Source organism: Stegostoma tigrinum, chromosome 27 (genome assembly GCF_030684315.1).
Source record: "Stegostoma tigrinum isolate sSteTig4 chromosome 27, sSteTig4.hap1, whole genome shotgun sequence".
In the NCBI taxonomy this organism is placed as follows: Eukaryota; Metazoa; Chordata; class Chondrichthyes; order Orectolobiformes; family Stegostomatidae; genus Stegostoma; species Stegostoma tigrinum.
In genome coordinates this window covers 42362782-42384484 of record NC_081380.1, presented here as the reverse complement: position 1 = coordinate 42384484, position 21703 = coordinate 42362782, and the positions used below count along the sequence as shown (strand labels likewise).

The following is a 21703-nucleotide window of genomic DNA, read 5'->3' as shown; positions in this document are numbered from 1 at the left end:
ACCTTAAAACTATAGTGTCTAGTTGTGAATACCCCTACCTTAGGGAAAAGGCCTCTGCTACTCAGCTTATCCATACCCCTCATGATTTTATAAACCTCTATAAAGGTCACCCCTCATCATCCTATGCTCCAGAAAATGAAATGTCCCAACCTATCCAACCTCTCCTTATAATGCAAACCCTCTAATCCTGGTAACATTCTTGTAAATCTTTTCTGCAAACTTTCCAATTTAATAATATCCATCTACAGAAGGGTGACCAGAACCGTACGCAGTCCTCCAAAAGTGGCCTCAACAAAGTCCCAACTCCAATAATTAATGCTCTTACCAATGAATGCAAGTATGCCTTTATCACCACCTGTGACGCCACTTTCAAGGACCAATGTACCTGAACCCCTAGGTCCCTCTGTTCAACAATACTCCCCAGGGCTCTACCATTAACTGCGTAAATCCCTGCACCTGGTTTGCCTTACCAAAATGCCACACCTCTATCTAAATTAAACCGCATTTGCTATTCCTCAGCCCATTGGCCCAGCTGATCAACATCCCATTCTACTCTTAGAAAACCTTCTTTACTGAGAGGGACTGACTGCAAGCAACATCCTCTACCTCCGTAGCAAAGGGGACGCAGGAAGAATGGAAATAGTGGCTGAACTACATTACCCTATAACATTGTTCACACCAAGACACTTCAGGGTAAGGATCACAAATGATAAACTTGTTCTTTGGACCTCTGGGACCATGTGATCAGGCATACACATCTCCCAGAACTGTTTGCTGTAGATCCTGTAACATTTTCCAGCTGATGTCCTCCCAGCTCTTCCGGCTCGTTGCACAGCTTCACTCCTGTGACAGGCAATTGCAAAGGGGTTAAGGCTGTGAACTGGAAAGAACTTTTAGCTTAAATAATATCAGACAACACTCCAGTGATATGTTGTGGAATCAAAATACTCTTTTCAGTTCAATGTCCTAACTGCTAACTTGAAAGTGCTTTTAGATTTTGCGTACAATAGAAAAATAGGAAATAGAGGCCATTCAGCTCACTGAGCCTGCTCCACCATTCAAACAGAGGGCTGATCATCTACTTGCATGTCAATTTATCCCCATAACCCTTGATGTCATTTGTCCCCAGCGTGAATAGGGAGAGCTTCAGTGTACTAGATAATAGCTGAATATGAACAGATAGATGTGGAAGTGTTGGAAAAGGGTCAGAGGAGATTTACCAGGATGTTGCCTGGAATGGAGGGAAGGTCTTATGAGGAAAGGATGAGAGCGCTAGGGCTTTTCTTGTTAGAACGACGAAGGATGAGAGGTGACTTGATAGGGGTGTACAAAATGATCAGAAGTACAGATAGGGTGGAAAGCCAGAGATTTTTTCCTAGGGTGGAGGTAGCTATTATGAGGGGGCATAGTTTTAAAGTGAGTGGAGGCAGATATAGGGGAGACATCAGAGGTAGGTTCTTTACTCAGAGAGTGGTCGGGCGTGGAATGCATTGCCAGAATGGGTAGTGGATTTGGCCTCATTAGGGGCATTTACATGGCTATTAGATAGGCATATGGATGATAGTATAAGGCAGGAGTGGAGGTTAGATAGACCATAGGTTTAGAGTAAAAGTTCGGCAAAACATCATGGGCCGAAGGGCATGTAATGTGCTGTACTGTTCTGTGTTCTAGATACATGCAGATATTGTATCATTCCAGGCAGATGACAAGTTACATGGACATGTTGTTCCAGGAGGAGATGATGCTCCCTGGCTTAGGTAATTCAGTCTCGAATTAGCATTAGGTTTATTGTCATGTGTACTCGAGTACAAAGTACAAGGGTACAGCAGAATATGTACCATAGCACCACGTGTGGCGCGATCTTATATACTAAAATAGATTAGGTACAAAATGAGAGAAATGAAGAGAAATTGTGAAACATTCTACATTACAGTTCTTCATCATATAAATTAGGAAGATAATTAAATAAAGTTAAAAGATAACCATTACAGTCCTTCTATATGTGGGCAGGGTATTGTGTATGTGTGTGCCATCTTCACATGAGGCACACATAGCAGGATCCAAGTGGTTGTGCTTAAGGAGTCTTGATCCCTGTAAATGTCCAACAGTTAGGAGGTTTTTGCAAGCTGCGTGAGCAAGAATGGGAACTACAAGGTGGGTTACTGCATTGGTCACAACACCATGCTACAGGTAGCCATTAAAATGCGAGGGAGGAAATAAAAAGCAAAGTGGTAGCGGACTGAATAGTTAGAGGGATAAAATACTGTCCTTTGCAGCTGTTTGCACGAGTCCTGAAGACTGAAACAAAAACAGAAATTGCTGGGGAAACTCAGCAGGTCTGGCAGCATCTATAGAAAGAAAGCAGAGTTAACGTTTCAAGTCTGGTGATCCTTCTTCAGGTTCTGCAGCAATTTCTGCTTCAGACCTTCTGCATCAGTGGTTCTGAGAGTTTCTATTTAGCCCCAAAGGTCATGTTGACTGCCTGGAACCTGCATTAAGGATACCTCCTCAGGACTGGGGAGAAACTGGAAGTGGGAGGGGAAGGATTCAGTTGTCTTTGTCCTTGTGGGTGCTAATGAAATTATTAAGACTAAAAAGGATTCTGTTGAAAGATTTTCAGCAGTTAGTAGGTAAAGTAAATACACAAATAAATAAAAGCACTGAACAAGTGAACCCAAGGAGTCAAATGCATAGCTCAAAGATTGGTTAAGGGAGGAATGGGTTTCATGGAGCGCTGGCTCCAATACTAGGATAGAATGGACCTGTTTCCAATGGTACAGGATTCACTTGAACAGTGTTCAGAATCAGTGACCTGGTCAATTGAATAACTAGGGCTGTGGAGAGGGTTTTAAACAAATTAGCTGAGACTGGGTTTGGGAGAGGGGAAATGTAGGCCTACACTGCAATAGGATATCACAGCATTACAGGGCACCTATTTGTATAACGATGCTTAAAATGGAGACTGGAAGGGGCAGGGTACAAATATAGAAAAACAGTAATAATTATGGGTAAAGGGGGAGAAAAATGACAAAAGGCAAAGCTGCTTTATTTAAATGTGACAAATTTATTAGAATCCTTTGAGGAGGTAAGAATAAAATAGACAATGGGAAATGGTAAGGGTTTGTGTAAATATTTGGATTTATAAAAGAGTTCACTGAGGGAAAACACATTAAGCTACTTAATAAGATACTAGTCGGTAGTGTTGGGAATAGTTTAATCACACAGACAGAAGACTGGCTAACTGACAGAAGACTTATTTGAGATAAGGGATCATTTTCAGGATAGCAACCTGAAACTAGTGGGCTGCCACATGGATCAGTGCTGGGGCCTCAATAACTTAAATATATATTCACAACTTCGATGAGGCAAGTGAATTTCTGTAGTCAAAGTTTTCAGATGACAAAAAAATTAAGTGGGAAGGCAAGTGTAGAGATGACACAGAGTCTGCACAGAGATATAGACATAGACAGTTATGCAAATGGGTAAAAATTTGGCAGCCAGCATATTGTGTGGGAAGATACGGCAGGAAGAACAGAGAAGAATATTATTTAAATGGTGAAAGACTGCAGAAAGCTGCAGCACAGGAGGATTTGGGAATCCTTTGCATAATTTGCAATAAGACTGTATACAAAGTCAGCAAGTAAAAAGGAAGTCAAATAGAATGTTGCCATTACTTTAAAGAGAATGGAGTATAAAAATAGGGAGGTCTTGCTAAATCTATATAAGGCACTAGTTCAACCACATTCACAGTACTGTGTACAGTTTTGGTCACCTTAGCCAGGAAAAGATTCACCAGAATTGGACGCAGTCTAAAGAAGGTTCACTAGGTTGGTCCAGGAATGGAAGGTGACTCTTATGAGGACTGGTTGAGTAGGTTGGGCCTGTATTCCCTTGAGTTTAGAGGGATGAGAGGTGGCCTTATTGAAACATACAAGACTCTTAGGGGATCTGACAGGCCGGGTGTGGAAAAGCTGTTTCCCCATGCAGTCAAGTCAGGTCCAGAGGGTAAGGGGTCGCCCAGTTCGGACACAGTTGGGAGGGAACTTTCTTCTCAGAGGGTAGAGAATCTGCAGAATTCTTTACCATAAGAGGGCTGTTGAGGATGAGCCTTTAAATATGTTGAATGCTGAGACAGACATTGGGGCAATTAAATTAGTCATTATCGTTTTAATAGGCATTAAGGGAATCAAGAGTGTACAGGGATTAGGTTGGAAAGTGGAGTTAAGGATTATCAGATCACTCATGATTTCATTGAATGACAGAGCACACCCAAAGAGCAGAACAGCCGACTTCTGATCCTACGTCACATAGTCTTATGGTAACAAAAAGGTGATTCACTCCATTGGAATTCTATTCCATTTGAATGAAAAGGCTGTTCAGAAGATTAGGATTCTATACAATGGAACTCTTTGGAAACAGACCAGAATTGTGTGTATGTACCTAGGGTGTTTACTTAGAATGAATTATAATCATATTTTTAGAAACTTACTTTGATATTGGAACCACCTCCAGTATGTCAAGTCCAACACGTGGATTATGATTCAGCTGCTTCACAAAACCACAGTCTACAACATATCTGTACTTAAAGAGACAGCAAGTCTTTAACTAACATTATACACTTCTAGCAGCAAGCTCCAATTATAAAATGCCGTCCATAACACCTGATGAATCGATACTCAATTCTATTAGGATATTTCAGGTTAAAAATTAAATTGCTTACCCCTTGGTTGAAATCCAATTCTATCTGGCTTTATGTTTGAGTTGTAATTTGATCAATAAACAAACTTTTAAATTAGATAGCGATAGGACTTGCATTTACATAGCACCCTTGACAATCTCAAACCATCCCAAGGCACTTTACAGTCAATGAAGTGCATTAGAGTGGTAGTCACTGTTGAAATCTACGAAATGTAGCAGCCTATTTGCACGCTGAAAGATCCTACAAATAAGTAAGAAGATAGCAATCAGATAATCAATTTCAGTAATGTGGGTTGAGGGTTAAATTTAGCATGGAGAAAACAGAGACATTTTTCACTCTTTTTCAAAGAATGGCTTCAGAGGAGAGACGAGTGCCTCTGGTTAATCTTGACTGATAGATGAACACGTCTCAATGGTACAGAACTCTGTCCTTTACTGAAGTGTTCACTTAGACTATACACACTAAATGTCGATGGAATACGGTTTCTTTTTATTGGTAGAGGCCCCTCAGCATTGATTAGTAAGTCAGAGCACATTCCTGTGATGGAAACTGACAGACTTACTCATTAACATAGTCTTGTTAAAAGGGCACATTGGAGAAGTGGGCAAGTAGATAGTTCATGTGCTCAATGCAAAGAAGTGAGAGATGATAAACCTTGGTACAAAGAATATGATGGGAAAGTATAAAATAATGGGTACTATGCTAAAGGGTATGCAGGAACAGGCAGACCTGGATGAATATGTACATACATCATTAAAAAGTGGCAGGACAAGTTGTGCGAACTGTTACTAAAGCATATAATATTCAAAACTTCGTTAACAGGAGCACAGAGTACAAGAACAGGGGCATTATGGTAACCTTGTATAAAATGCTGATTTGACTTCAGCTGGAGTATTGTGTAGAGTTTTGGGTGCCACACTATACGAAGGACGTGAATGCATCGGACAGAATGCATAAGTGGTTTTATGAGGCTAGTTCCAGGGATAAGAAACTTCAGTTATAAGATAAGGAAAAGTTTGAGAAACTTGGACTGTTTATCTTGGACAGGAGAAGCTGAGTAGGAAACTGAAAGAAGTTTTCAATACCAAGACGGATCTGCACAGAACAGCACAGGGAGAAACTGTTCCCGCTCATAAATGGATCAAAAAACTGAAGGTGCAGTTTGTGGTTTTCAAAATAAGCAAATGTGAGGGGAGATAAAACTTATCCACACAGCACATGGTTAGGGTCTGGAACGCACTGGCTGAAAGCACGGTGGAGTCAGGTTCAAGTGCGGCATTCAGTGGGGCACTAGGATGATTATTTTAAATAGGCACAATGTGCAGGGTTACAGGAAAAGAGGCAAGAAATTAGCATTAAGTCAAAATACTCAGAGAGCTAGTAGAGGCATGATGGGCGAGTGGCCTTCTTTGGCAATGTAACAATTCTGAAATTCTCTGAAGTTTGTTTATGTGGATTTGAGGTAACTATGCTTGAGCTGTTCAGTAATTCTCACCATGGTCAACCAGCACCAATGCTCAGGCTCAACTTGTGTGTCATTTTCCAGTGTCACCGAAGGTGAGTTAGACAGCTGGTTGTGGAATGACACCGAGATTGTGGAGAGTAATTGGGCTCTGACAGTAACATGAAGCTTCATTTCATACAGTCATAGAACCATACAGCATTGAAACGGACCCTTCAGTCCAAATCATCCACACCGACCAGACAGGCCAATCTGACCAAGTTCCATTTGGCCTGTATCCCTCTAACTATTCAAATGCCCAACCAGATGCCTTTTAAAAAGGTGGCATTGTACCAATCTCCACCACTTCTTCTGGCAGATCATTCCATACATGCACCACTCTCTGTGTGAAAAATTTACTCCTCAGGTCCTTCACAATCTTCTTCCCTCTCACCTTAGTTATGCCCTCTAGTTTTAGACTCCCCTACCCTGAGAAAAAGACAAAAGAACAAATAAACAAGGAACAAAGAAAATTACAGCACAGGAACAGGACCTTTGCGCCCCACCACCCCCCAAGCCTGAGCCGATCCAGATCCTCTATCTAAATCTGTCGCCTATTTTCCAAGGATCTGTATCCCTCTGCTCCCTGCCCATTCACGTATTGGTCTAGATACATCTTAAATGATGCTAACGTGCCCACCTCTACTGGCAACGTGTTCCAGGTACCCAGTAACCTCTGTGTAAAGAACTTTCCACGTGTATCTTCCTTAAACTTTTCCCCTCTCATCTTGAAATCATGACCTCTAGTAATTGAGTCCCCCACTCAGGAAAAAGCTTCTTGCTATCCACCCTGTATATACCTCTCATGATTTTGTAGACCCCAATCAGGTCCCTGCTCAATCTCTGTCTTTCTAATGTAAATAATCCTAATCTACTCAACTGCTCTTCATTGCTACCGCCCTCGATAGCAGGCAACATCCTGATGAACCTCCTCTACACCCTCTTCAAAGCATCCACATCCTTTTGGTAATGTGGCGACCAAAACTGTACGCAGTATTCCAAACGTGGTTGAACCAAAGTCCTATACAACTGTAACATGACCTGCCAACTATTGTACTCAATGCCCTGTCCAATGAATGAAAGCATGCCGAATGCCTTGTTCACTACTCTATCGACCTACGTTGCCACCTTCAGGGTACAATGGACCTGAACACCCAGATTTCTCTGTGCATCAATTTTCCCCAGGGCTTTTCCACTTACTATATAGTTCGCTCTTGAATTAGATCTTCCACAATGCATCACCTCGCATTTGCCTGCATTGAACTCCATTTCCCATTTCTCCACCCAACTCTCCAATTGTGTCATCTGCAAACTTGCTAATCAGACCATCTATACCTTCCTCCAGATCATTTACGTTTATCACAAACAACAGTGGCCACAACACAGATCCCTGTGGAACACCACTGGTCACAGTTCTCCATTTTGAGAAACTCCCTTCCACTACAACTCTGTCTCCTGTTGCCCAGCCAATTCTTTATACATCTAGCTAGCACACCCTGGACCCCGTACGACTTCAGTCTCTCCATCAGCCTACCATAGGGAACCTTATCAAATGCCTGACTGAAGTCCATGTATATGACATCTACAGCTCTTACCTCATCTATCAACTTTATCAATTCCTCAAAGAATTCTATCAAGTTGGTAAGGCATGACCTTCCCTGCACAAAACCATGCTGCCTTTCACTAATAAGCCCATTTTCTTCCAAATGTATCCCTCAGTATCTTTTCCAGCAGCTTCGCCATCACTGACCCCAGGCTCACCGGTCGATAATTACCTGCATTATCCTTGCTACCTTTCTTAAACAAGGGGACATTGGCAATTCTCCAGTCCTCTGGGACCTCACCTGTGCTCAAGGATGCTGCAAAGGTATCTATGTGTTAAGGCCCCGGCTATTTCCTCTCTCACTTCCCTCAGTAACCTGGGATAGATCCCATCCGGACCTGGGGACTTGTCCACCCTAATGCCTTTTCGAATACCCAACACTTCCCCCCCCTCCTTATGCTGACTTGACCCAGAGTAATCAAACATCTCTCTCTATCCTCAACACCATTCATGTCCCTCTCCACAGTGAATACCGACACAAAGTGCCCATTAAGAATCTCACTCATTTTCTCCGACTCCTTGCATAACTTCCCTCCTTGGTCCTTGAGTGGCCAACCCTTTCTCTAGTTACCCTCTTGCTCCTTATGTATGAATAAATGGCTTTGGGATTTTCAATAACCCTGTTTGCTAAATATTTGCAAAATTAAGCTATTCACCGTATCCATGTCTCTCATGATTTTATAAACCTCTATAAGGTCACCCCTTAGCCTTTGATACTCTAGGGAAAAACCCCCAGCCTATTCAGCCTTTCCCTATAAGTCAAACCCTCCAGTCCTAGAACATCCTTTCTGCACCCTCTCAAGTTGAACGGCCTATAGCCAGAAGACCAGAATTGAAGGCAGTGTTCCTAACGTAGCCTCACCGATGTCCTGTACAGCTGCAAGCAACATCCCAATTCCTTTACTCAACGTAATGAGCAATGAGGCAAGCGTACCAAACACCTCCTTCACCAACCTGTCTACCTGCGGCTCCACTTACCTTATTCCATCAATAGTCAGGGAGGTGGCTGCAATATTTGTAGCAACAACGCACTTCCGGATGTGAGGTGGAGCAGGAAGAAAAACCTTTCTCTGCTGATCTGATTAAGAAATCATAGTTCGGATTGAGATTATGGTATCCTATATCCCATCTAAAACAATGCTTCCGTACACAGGCACAGTTTAGTAGCTTAACCGTCTGTGCAAGAGAAACTCTAGGTGCTGAGTATGGGTACATTTGGCTCTGACAATAAATACTTCTAATACAGGGACAGCATAGGGACTAAACACAGTAAGATTCACTCAACACTCACCCCATCAAATTACCCCAGGACACGTGCAGCACGGAGCTAGAAAAGGCGTAAAACTCACTCGACACTCAATCCATCAAACACTCCCCGGACAGGGACAAGCACGCACCAGTTGGAAACACAGTAAAGCTCCCTTTAGTAAGTGTAATTCACCCACTCGAGGTGAGCTCTCTGTACTGCACCAAAGCAATTTTCTTCATTTTCCACAAAAGCCAATCTCATCCCAGTTACCGTGACAATTTATAATCAGTGTTGGCCAGGGGTCGATATCCATCATTAACCAAATGGGAAGAACTGCAGGCTCCTTTCACTGAGAAACTACAGCGACTGCAGAGGTGGGTTGGGCCTTACATCACCCCCAACAGCTGAATTGGAGTTAAAATTCAGGTCCCCGGCTCAGGCATCGACATGGAACACTCGGCACTTCCCATCCCTCCCGTAAATATTTCCACCATCTTCAGTGGGATGTCAATTTTTCTGTTCAAGGTAAACGTGATGAAGATGCTTAAATTTGAAAGCTTGTAAGGGCCAATGTTAGAAATGTCGCCATCTTTATGAGAGATCGTCATGTCTAAAAGTGGTCCCACCGCACAGCCAACGTAATAGTTGACTACCTTTAACCGACTTCCCTTTTCTCCCAATTTTCTGACAACTCATCACTTGTTTAGCCAAGAGGGACTGTCACGTGATAACAAGGTGTAGAGCTGGATGAACACAGCAGGCAAAGCAGCATCACAGGAGCAGGAAGGCTGCCGTTTCGGGCCTAGACCCTTCTTCAGAAATGGGCGAGGGCAAGGGAGTTCTGAAATAAATAGGGAGAAAGGGGGAGGCAGACAGAAGATGAATGGAGGAGAAGGTAGTTGGAGACAAGACAGACAGGTCAAAGAGGCGGGGATGGAGCCAGTAAAAGTGAATGTAGGTGGGGAGATAGGGAGGGGATAGGTCAGTCCAGAGAGGACTGACAGGTCAAGGAGGGGGGATGAGGTTAGTAGGTGGGAAATGGAAGTGCGGCTTGAGGTGGGAGGAGGGGACGAGCTGGGCTGGTTTTGGGATGCGGTGGGGGAAGGGGAAATTTTGAAGCTTGTGAAATTCTCATTGATACCATTGGGCTGCAGGGTTCCCAAGTGGAATATGAGTTGCTGTTCCTGCAACCTTCAGGTGGCATCGTTGTGGCACTGCAGGAGGCCCAGGATGGACACGTCGTCTGAGGAATGGGAGGGGGAGTTAAAATCTCGTGTTCACGGTCAACTTTCTCCATCCACAAAGTCCTCAGTCACAGTTATGCCAAGGCAGATGCATGCATGAGGGACCACAGCTCTCTCTTGCTACGCTTTTACTCTTTCTGTCCTTCTGTCTCTCCACTGTCCTCCGCTTTGATAAAGAAAGTGGGACAATGAAGGACCAATGAAGGACCCAATGTGGCAGGGCCTCAGTTCCTACATATTCCAGAAATCTTCTGGGGGTAGGTGTCTTCAAACTCACAAAATAACACAAAGAAGCGTGGATGCTGGAGATTTGAAACAACAAGTGAAATTGCTCGAGAAACACATCAGGTCTGGCAGCATCTGTGGATCCAGTGACCACTGGACTCGAAGCGCTAGCTTTGCTTTCTCCCCATAAATGTGACCAGACCTGCTGAGTTTCTCCAGCAATTTCTGAATTTGTCTTCAAATGCACCTTTGGCTCACAAATATTGACTGAGGAGACGACAGACAGAAAAGTGAGTTCAACGAATTACAAAAACTACATGGTAAAATTATTTTTGCTATCAGTGTTACCTGTTGACATAGACCCATACAGTGGCAGTATGAGCAGCCCTTCGATCGATTGATCTCTCACATCGTACCGGTAATTGATTGATTCTCCCTTCTGGAAAAGCAAGTCACATGCTCGCTCAATCTCAGACTGCCCTGGAAAATGCAAGTGGTTTGTAAGCTGCACACGTCGGACTCATCCAAAGTAACCGAACATTTTAAATCTTATCAGATTACAGCACAGGATGTGGCTGTGTGGTTTACTGTATCTGTGCTGGCTCTTCAGAGCAATCCTGAAAAATCTCACGTCCCCACTTTCTTCCTGTAACTCTCTTAATTCTTCATCAAGTACATTATCAAATCTCTTTTCGATTTAGAATTCAGCTTCCACTACCCCTTCAGGCGCTGACGCCCTGCAGTAGGGACAGTTTTCATCTTCCCACTAGATTTTTTTTTAAAATCAATGATTTAACATTGATGACTTCCACACAGCACGGGGAAAAGCTTCACTTTATCAAGAACTTCCCAGAAACCTTTATTGGGCAACTTCTTTCCAAACAAAATGGATTACGGAGTTCTTAGAATTTGTTCTTGGGTTGTGGGAGCCATTGGTTAGAATGACATTTGTTGATTATTCCAACTTGTCCTCAGGAAGGTGGTGCTAAGATACCTTCTCGATCCACTGCAGTCTGTTTCGGAAGGGTGCATTCTCAATACTGTTAGAAAACGTTCCAGGATTTTAAAGTTTCAAAAGAAGAGATTCTTTAAAATTCATTTACGGAATGAGGGCATTGCTGGTAATTTATTACCCAGAGGGCAGTTAGGAGTCAACCACATTGTTGTGGTTCTAGAGACACATGTAGGCCAGACCAGGTAAGGACAGCAGATTTTCTTCCCAAAGGCATATTAGTGAATCAAATGGATTTTTTTGATATCAACAGTGGTTATTTGGTCACCATAAGTGACATATATTCAGCCTCCAATTGTGGGCAATGCAGGAAAAACTGGCATTTATTAACCATGCCCCAACTTGCCCTTCACAATGATGTGATCAGCCATTTTGAGGGGCTGCAAGAATCTACAAAGTTGGCTCGGGTTTGCAGTCACATGCAATCCAGACCCTGTAAAGACAACATGTTTCCCTCCTTAGCGTGAATTTGAAAGCTGCAAACTCATTTTTAAAGCTACCGGCTTCTCAGTTCTACTTTTCTCTACTTTAAAGCTGACAAGTTGCTCTTACAACCAAACAGGCCCGCCAGCAGTCACAGGGTGTCACTCAGAACAAGCAGAATTAAAGTTTAAAGTTTAGAGAATACTTTTTGAATTGATGAACTGAGAGAAAACGTGAAGTTAAATGCAAAATATTAACAGAACAATTTGAAATCCAGTAGGATGTAGTAAAAATCTCAAAAATATTCCTGACATCAAGGTCTTTCACTAACTGTAATCAGTGTTTCTTCAAGCAAAGAGAAATTTCAGAAACTGGGTCAGGGCACAGTCAGCTGAACTCGATAGCCATACAAAATTTCACCATGGCCCTTGCCAGTGCTTTTCATGAACTCAGGAAGTCCCTACATGATTTACAGCCAGCTAAACCTTATTTTACACGTACACATAGGAAATGAAGCAGATAAAGTGCACGTCGCAACATTCCATAAACAGCAATGAGTGAATAATCAAATCATCCGATTCAGTCATGTTGTTTGGAGGATACATTTTGACAAGGGCAACAGGGAGAACTCCCAAGCACTTCTTCAGATAGTGACCATAAGTCATAGGAACAGGAGCAGGCCATTCAGCCCCTCAAGCCTACCCTGCCATTCAATAGCATTGTGGCTGATACAACACTCCTCACACTCATTTTCCTGCCATTTTCCCATAACTCTTGACTCCCCACTGATTAAGAATCTACCTTAGCCTTAAATTATATGCAAGGACTCTGTCCCCACACTTCGCTATGGCAAATGGTTCCAAAGATTCTCAATCCTCTGAGAAGGAATTCCTCCTCATGTCAATATAAACTGGGGCCCCTTTATTCTGAGGCTGCGTCCTCTGGTCCTAGACTCTCCCATGAGGGGAAATTCCTCTCAGCATTTACCTCAAGTGCCTTAAGAATCCTACGTCTTAAGGTCACCCTTCACTGCTCTAAATTTCAATGAGCAGAGTCCCACTTTGGTTAGCCTTTGCTCATTAGACAACCCCTCCATACCAGCAACCATCCTAGTGAATCAAAAGGAGACACCTTAGTGTGTGAGATAACAAGGTGCAGAGCTGGATGAACACAGCAGGCCGAGCAGCAAGGCTGATGTTTCGGGCCTACACCCTTCTTCAGAAAATGCTCCTCTGATGCTGCTGGACCTGCTGTGTTCATCCAGCTCCACACCTTGTTTTCTCAGACTCTCCAGCATCTGCAGTTCCTACTGCCTCTGATACAACTTTACTATGTGAGATGGCCATGGGATAGTTTACATCCACCAGAGGGAGATTTGGCTTGACACTCCATTCATAAAATGCCAACTCTGGCTGTGCTGCAACCCCCTGGCATTGCACTGAAGTGTCAGCCTGGTTTAAGCACTCACATCTCTGGGGCTTGCACCTCTGATTCAGAGGTGAGAGTTTTACTCATTGAGTAGAAAATGCAACATAATAAAGTTACTGGCATTTTCTAGACAGTAGCTGCCAAACACATGACTGATGAAAACAAAACAGTAACTCTGATTGCTTCCTCCACTTTGTAGTATTGTTTGGAGCATCACTCTGATGGATTTTGCTGCAGAGACAGCTGTTACAGCGCAACCCACCTGTTAGAAACACAAGAATGTCTCCTCCTGATTCATTCATGTGAATGTCCACGGCAATGTTCGCAACCTGGAAATGAGGCACAAGATTAAAGATACATAGCAAACACTGTTGGTTAGAATGAGCAAACCCGCATTGATACAATGCCTGAATCACATTCCCACAATGTCTCAGGAGTGATTCCCAGTCAAGCACACCTGCAGCATAATTACTGTCCAATCAGCAAGTATGTCTTCGGAACAAGTAGGTCATTCAGCCCCTCGAAACCTGCCCCTCCGTTCGTCACGGCTGATCGAACATTTCAATGCCCTTAACTACCTCATCCCCATAACTCTTTTCACCGTTGGTAATCAAACATTTATCAACTTCTAACTGAAAGATACTGAAAGAATGAGCTTCCACAGCCCTCTGACGCAGAGAATGCACCATCTGGAGTAAGAAAAACCTTCTCATCTTGATCCTAAGTGGCATCCCCTTTATTTTCAAATAGCGGTCCTGGTTCTAGACTCCCAAACCAGGGGAAAGATCTTACCTGCATCTACTCTATCTTTCCCTTGCAATACTTTGTCAGTTTCAGTGAAATTACCTCTCAATCTTTCGAACTGTAAAGAACGCAAGCCAATTTTCCCAGTCTCTCTTGATAAAGCAGTCCCACCATCCTTGGGTCAAGTCTGGTTGAAGCTTTATTGCACTCTCTCTACAGCAATAACATCATAGTCAAGACAGGGAGACTAATTCTGTGTACAGTATTCCTAGAATGGTCTAACCAAGCTTTGAGACAACTGAATAAGACCTCATTACTGTCAGACTATTTCATACAACAAGGTCACATATCAAGACAAATGACCAACTGAGATAGAATGCTGGTTAATGCGAGTTATTGGTGCTGTTGGCCAAACTGCAAACAATTACCAACAACGGCAACAGCCTGCACTCACGTAGTAAATGATCGGTCCCAAGGTGTTTCAAAGAAGCCCTTTGGATAAAATCTGACTCCGAACCAAAGGGTGACACATTACAGCAGATAAGCAAATACTTGGTTGAAGTGTTTGGCTTCGGGGCATGTTTTTGGCAAGGACAGTGGGACATAGAGAGATCTCACTGAAACGTATCAGAATCTTAAGTGACATGAAAGGGTAAATACTGAAAAGATATTTCCCCTCATGGGAGAGTCTAGGACCAGGGACACGGTCTCGGAATAAAGGGGCACCAATTTAAGACCAAGATGAGGCTGAATTTCTTTTCTTCGCTAAAAGCCTGGCGTCAACTGGGAGCTCATTATGGTGTTGGGAAGTGCCCGCGTTGATGGATCGGGGAACAAAGAGTCACCTCTTTCACCAACCCCGAGCCCTCTTTGTCCTTCGGTCCAATCAGGTTGCAGAATATTTCCTCGACGGGGTAAGACCTGCCGGACACACGACAAACGGGACAACCACCCAGGAACTTCGAGAGCTTCTCTGCCTCCAGCGTTGCCGACATCACGACGACCTTCAGGGGCAGCCTGCGCTCTCGTGACACTGGCATCCATGCTGGCAGGGACCTGAGCAAGCCAAAGAGGATATCCTGAGGGGAGACAGCATGCAGTCAGTAAGTAAGCATGCATTAGAAAGAGTAGGTTTGGCACAATAAACCCCACCAATTTCTGCACACCTCGCAATTTTACATAAACTGGGTTGAATTCTGTTTCAAGGGTACAATGTGTTCAACACAAGGGTTTTTAAACAAGTGAGTTTAAGAGGTCTGTCTACAGTGTGCATGCCTTGGGGTAGAGGTCACATGACTACAGCAGACATGGTGGTTTTCTGAGGAACAGTCACTCGACCTGAAACGTTAACTCTGATTTTTTTTTCTTCACCGATACGGCCAAACCTGTTGAGCGTTTTTCCAGCAACTTCCTGTTGCTGATTTATCTGTAGTTCTTTCGGTTTTTATCAGGGACATTTCAACTTGTGGTGGCTCCTGCACTCAGTCACACTTCGGTTGACTGGAAGTATTGTCATTAAACAAAACGATTTTTTATTGTTGATTGGACGGTTCAACGTCAGATCAAACAACCACGCACCCATTTCCTCAAAGCATTAGCCCGTACCTCTGGATTACTAGTCCAGTGACATAACCACGGCACGGTGGCTCAGTGGTTAGCACTGCAGCCTCACAGCGCCAGGGACCTGCGTTCGATTCCAGCCTCGGATAACTGTCTGTGCGGAGTTTGGACATTCTCCCCGTGTCTGTGTGGGTTTCCTCCAGGTGCTCCGGTTTCCTCCCACAGTCCAAAGACGTGCAGGCTCGGTGGAATGGCCATGCTAAATTACCCATAGTGTTCAGGGGCATGTGGGTTATAGGGGGATGGGTCTGGGTGGGATGCTGCAAGGGGCAGTGTGGACTTGTTGGGCCGAAGGGCCTGTTTCCACACTGTAGGCAATCTAATCTAATCTACCATCATCCCCTCTTGATGCAAGGTGGAACAGGGGGAGGTGATGGCCTAGTGGTATTATCACTGGACTGCTAATCCAGAGACCCAGGTAACGTTCTGGGGGCCTATGTCTGAATCTCACCACAGCAGACGGTAGAATTTGATTTCAATTAAAAAATTCTGGAATTAGGAGTCTGATGATGGCCATGAATCCATTGTTGATTGGTGGAAAAACCCATCAGGTTCACTAAAGATCTTTAGGGAAGGAACTGCCATTTTGCCTGATCTGTGATTGACTCTTAACAATTAGGGACAGGCAATAAATGCGACACCCTTATCCTGGGAACAAATAAAACAAAAAGCTGGTGTGGTGGAAGATCCTGGAACTCATTACTGAATAGCACTGAGGGCATATTGACATCACAAGGACTGCAGCGGTTCAAGAACACAGCCCACCACCAACTTTGAAAGAGCAGTCAAGGCTGCGTATCAGCGCTGGCCCAGCTGGCAACACCCACATCCCAAGAACAAATATAAACACAAAAGTAACCGATGGCTACAAGGATACAAGAATTACGTAAATAAATCAAGTTCTCATTTAATATCCAAGTCTGTCCTCTCACCACAAACCAAACCAGACAGAATTTCCAAGAGCAAACTGTCACATAACTGTGCTGAGACTCCTCTCGTGGGCCTCGTCCAGGATGATGACGCCGTATCGGCTGAGGCAAGGGTCCTGAAGAATCTCCCGAAGCAAACAGCCATCAGTCATGTACTTTATCTCCGTCTCCTGGGGAGAAACGGAACAGCCATTATATGGTACCTATGACATAGCCACTGGCAATGTTACATTATCCCACTTCATGGAATCCTTACAATGTGGAAGCCTCAAGTCCACATCAACCCTCTGAACAGCATCTCACCCGTCCACCCTATTCCTGAAACCCTGCATTTCCCACGGCTATCCCACCTAATCTGCACTTCAGTGAACACTATGGGCAATTTTAGCATGGCCAATCCAACCAGCCTGCACATCTTTGGAGTGTGGGAGGAAACCGGAGCACACGGAGGAAACCCACACAGACACGGGGAGAATGTGCAAACTCCACACAGACAGTCACCTGAGGCTGGACACAAATCTGATCCCTGTACCTGTGAGGCAGCAGTGCTAACCACTGAGCCACCGTGTCTGCCCACTTGAGCAAGGTGCTGAACAGTTTACTGCACTCCCTTTACTCATCAGGCTTTTTACTGAAGTTTTGAGACGATCCCAAGGACTGCTCAGAATCAAGGTGTCTCTGATCCACTGGACATTGACACAGGAATAGAAAGCGACCAGTTGACCCTTTGGACCTGCATCACCGCCCAGTACGATCGTAGCGGATCCTCTACCTCAGCTCTACAGCTTCCCGCACTCTTTCCAAAACTCCTGGTGTCAACACTCTCACCAATCTCTGACCCTGGGCTGAGCAGCAATTGAGCGAAGTCAATGTCATTCTGCGCAGGAACTCGAAATTGAGACCCGCTGATGGCATCTCACCTCAGAGGTGCAGTCGTCAAAGCGGACCTGGTAACCCACTCTGCTGCCCAGGGAACAGTCCATCTCCTCTGCTACTCTGAGGGCCACAGACATGGCTGCCACTCGACGTGGCTGCGTGACCCCAATGATGCCGTGTCGTCCGAGTCCTGAGGTACAGGAAGAGAAGAAGTTTTGCGCGTATATTTGGGAGGTTTAGAAAGCAAACTGTCAGCTGCGTTGTCCTCAGAAGGCAGAGGAACAGAAACATTTAGCATACCTCCCCCCCTCCCGGATTCAGGAAACCTTCACTCTCCAATGCAGGCCAAACTACCATTTCTTTTCGAGATTGGTTGGATTTCCTGCAGTGTCCCAACCAAAGGGCATTCCAGCCCTCGGGAGGGTGTACCGCGACAGCTGGAAAGCTGTTCAACTGCAGGGTCATCACACCCAATCCACTAACGTCTGCCCTGTCTCAGTGGGTCACACTCAGAGTCAGCAGGTTCCAGTCCCTCTCCAGTGATTTGGGCACATGATGTCAGGCATGATCTCCCAGGGCAGCACAGAGGGAGTGCCAAACTACCAGAGGTGCCATCTTTCAGACAAGATGTTAAATCAAGACCCATCAGTTTGCCCAGGCAGGCGAGCATCAAGACACTACCTTAAAGATAAGTGGGGCTGTTATTTCCAGTATGCTGACTAATCTTGTTCTCTCAGAGTCCAACGAAATGAGAACGATGTTTAGTTGCAGCAAGAACGTGTGCACGGAGCTGTTTTAAATAGGGGATGGGAGAATGTGGAGTTAGTTTAGCTGCAGTTACCACGTGGTTACAACTGGCCAGGAAAACAGCCTGCTCTCGTCATTTGCTCTATGTGTATCAAAAGGATTTGCAATTTGATGAGCAGCCAGTTTGGCTGTGTCACAAACACACACCCGGGCCATTAACCATTGAGGTGGGACTTGAACACTGGGTGTCTGGCCCAGAGTTGAGGGGGCTATCCATTCTGCCAACAGATCTCCCACTCCTGATCAATATTTATCTGTCAGTAAACATCAGAAACATCATATCACTTTGGGATCTTGCAATGCACACACTGGCAGCCCAAAAATGACATCAGTGGCAACTGACTGCACAGTAACTTATTGGCTATCCTGAGGTTTTGGAAAGGAGCTATGGAAATGTAACTCAGTTCTTACCTGCCTGGCACAGGTACTGTGGTAACTGTGTGGTTTTCCCGCTGCCAGTTTCTCCAGTCACTATCAAAAAGGGATGGTCTCTGACTGCTTGGACCAGGCTCTCCTTGTGCTGGTGGATGGGCAGTGATCCAGGCCCAGCTCCTCTCGAACCAGGCTGGCTACCCCTTCGGGAACAAGTCTGTCCCTTCCCCCTCTCATGTGGCATCCTGCTTCAGTCAGGGCTCCTCAATGAACCCACGTAGTGGCCCCTGTCTGGCTCTTCCCTACTTTTTTGGTACGTGCCTCTTTCTGCTCTTCAACTTAAATTTCAATCCCCCTCCTCTCGGTGTCTCATTTCCCTTTCCCTCTCTCCCTCCTTTTTCTCACCCCTGTCTCTCTCTCTCACTTGTTCCCATTTGTCTCCATCCTCTTTCTTTCTCTTTTCTCCTCCCTCTCTGCTTCTCCTTTACTTCCCTTACCTCTCCTCACTTCACTTCCTGCCTCTATATCTATCACTCCTTCTTCCTTCTGTCTGTCTTTCTATAAAAATATCTTCCTCCCCCTCTCCTCCTCCCGCTGCTTCAGGACAACAGTAAACCTCAACCGGTCGCACTTTGATGACAACATGACCTCAATGGTAAACAAGGAATGTGATTAGGGAAAGTGGAACCACAAGGAGCAGCTGCCTCACTGTTCTGCCCTCTGCTGCCTCACTCCAGAACAGCAGCCCCTGGTTCTCCTCCCAAGACACACAGCACTCTGACTTGGAGGGACGTCGCCGCTCATTGGCTGTCACTGTGTCAAAATCCTAGAACTCCCTCTTCCAGAGAAACTCTGGTGTCCCTACACCCCAAGGTCTGCAGGAGTCCAAGGCAGCGGCTCACCATCCCCTTCTCAAGGGGCAATCTGAGCAGCGAACATATGCTGGTCTTGTCAGTAATGTCCATATCCCATGAATTATATTATAAAAGAATCAGAAAAACAGAACAGGTGGGGAAGTAACGGTCTTGACAATTTTGTACCATCAGCAAAAGTCTTATCTTGGGATGAAACAACTTTGTCTCTTAATTCTATTAATATGGATCAATTTTCTCCTCTCTTGCCTCTTCTCACACTCAGCAGACTCCACTTCCTGTACCATCAATCCCCTCTCCATTGTCTCATTCCTGACAGAACACGAGATCCTGATCCATGAATGCAAACTGGCAGGTCGACCATATGCGTCATCACGAACAAAGCTGCCTATGTTCACACCTGCTGATCACAAAAATACAACACAAGCTTGTGTTTATACAGCCCTATAAAAACTATCAAGGTGCTTCACAAGAGCATTACTAAACAATATTTGACAATGAAACACATTATGAATATAATGTTGTCAGTAAGAGCATGGAATACCCTTGACCTCAATTTTTTGTCCTTTTGTCACATTCTGATATCACATAGTTCTCTCAGTGTCAAAATCTGTCAACTTCAGTCCAGATTTTAATAAGAGAATAAAGACTTGCCTTTGTGTCAGAGATAATGGGAACTGCAGATGCTGGAGAATCCAAGATAACAAAGTGTTCATCCAGCTTCACACTTTATTATTTGCCTTTGTGTATCACCTTTATCGCTCTAGCCATTTTCCTTTGAGATTATTCCAGGGTTTACACTTTGGGCATTCTGTCCATCCCAAGGACAGGACTGATCTCTCTCTTTGTCAGAAACAATCCATTCTATATCTGATAATTACCAGAAGTTAGTCTTCAGCCTGTGGGTAGTGTCCAATTCTTGGCACTATGTTTAAGAAAAGATGTCAAGACCTTGGGTAGGCCGTGGATGAAATCTGCCAACAAGTACCAAAGCTCTGGGATTTCAGGTATGTGGAGGGACTGGAGGAGCTGAGATTGTTCTAGGAACACGGGACCAGGAGAAGGCCATTCAAGTCTGCTCTGCCATTCAGCAAGATAGTGACCGAACTGGCCTGCGGTCTCAACTCCACACTCCCTTCTGGCCGGCATATCTCTCATCTCTGTTGTTGATCAAAATTCTTTCTGGCTTAGTCAGGAGTTGGTTAAATACGAAATAAAAAGATTTGCAGGGCTGGAGGTAAAAATGCCAGAAATTAATTAGTTGGTTCTTTCAAAGAGCCAGCACAGGTATGTTGGGCCAAGTAGCATCCTTCCGTACTGAGACCTACGACACTAGTGTCCAAGCCACCAGTTTGCAATGCAGCGAGTTTCCGATGTCGGCCAAGCAATCACAATGCACCGTTACGGAAATTCTCAGGGATGGTGCAACACTTGAGTTGTCCAGCAGAGGTCACTAATTGTCCATATTGTGGGCTTGGATACAAATAGTGTTGAGATCAAATCAGTTGAAATTATTATATAACTTTATTACTGACCACTTCAGTTGGGCCCTTGTGCTGGAAAGATACTGTCCCTACATCTAGGCCTGAAGGCTTAGGATCATTGTGGTGCAGTGGTATTGCTTCTACCTCTGGACCAGGAAACCTGTGACCCAGTCCTACTTGCTCCATAAGTTTGTAATAACATCCCTGAACAGGTTGATTTGAAAATATCTTGACCATTTTAGCAAATTGTACTTCCTTTCAAGCTGAGGGATGTAATTGTGAAGAAACAAGACTTTTTTCCCACCACTTTGGGAGCATTCAGAGGTAAAATTAGGAATCACATTTTCACACAAAGGGATGGAAGCCTGCAAATCTCAGTCCTAAATGAGTTTGAGCACAACAGCAGCTTGGACCTTCTTTCGACTTTTGTTGGATAAGGGTTGAGAGCTGGCGTGGATAAGTGGAGTTAAAAACATTGATCAGTTGTGATCTAATTTACTAGCAAAACAGGCTTGAGGGACTGAATGGCCTCCTGTCCTTATTGTGGACAATGTACCTCCCATCCTTCAAAGAAAAATTAAAGGACTTGGTCAATCCAGGCATGTGATTCTACAA

General features: G+C 44.5%; 1 protein-coding gene across 3 annotated transcripts in view; it reads right to left on the bottom strand.

Annotated features, from left to right (window-relative positions):
- Positions 1-20002, bottom strand: part of dhx40 (DEAH (Asp-Glu-Ala-His) box polypeptide 40) — a 34517-nt gene extending 14515 nt beyond the window's left edge. The window contains exons 1-9 of one of the 3 annotated variants that reach the window (XM_059655405.1): positions 19854-20002; positions 17598-17743; positions 16728-16847; positions 14974-15207; positions 13647-13713; positions 10870-11001; positions 8782-8881; positions 4490-4576; positions 661-843 (exon numbers count right to left, since the gene is read on the bottom strand). In XM_059655405.1, the coding sequence (XP_059511388.1) occupies positions 661-843; positions 4490-4576; positions 8782-8881; positions 10870-11001; positions 13647-13713; positions 14974-15207; positions 16728-16847; positions 17598-17690 (1016 nt within the window). In that variant the 5' untranslated portion in view covers positions 17691-17743; positions 19854-20002. Of the gene's footprint in view, positions 1-660; positions 844-4489; positions 4577-8781; positions 8882-10869; positions 11002-13646; positions 13714-14973; positions 15208-16727; positions 16848-17597; positions 17744-18771; positions 19390-19853 lie in introns of those variants that run through there. The other 2 variants (XM_048557028.2, XM_048557029.2) reach the window with 2 other exon arrangements.
- Positions 20003-21703: the final 1701 nt, after the last annotated feature.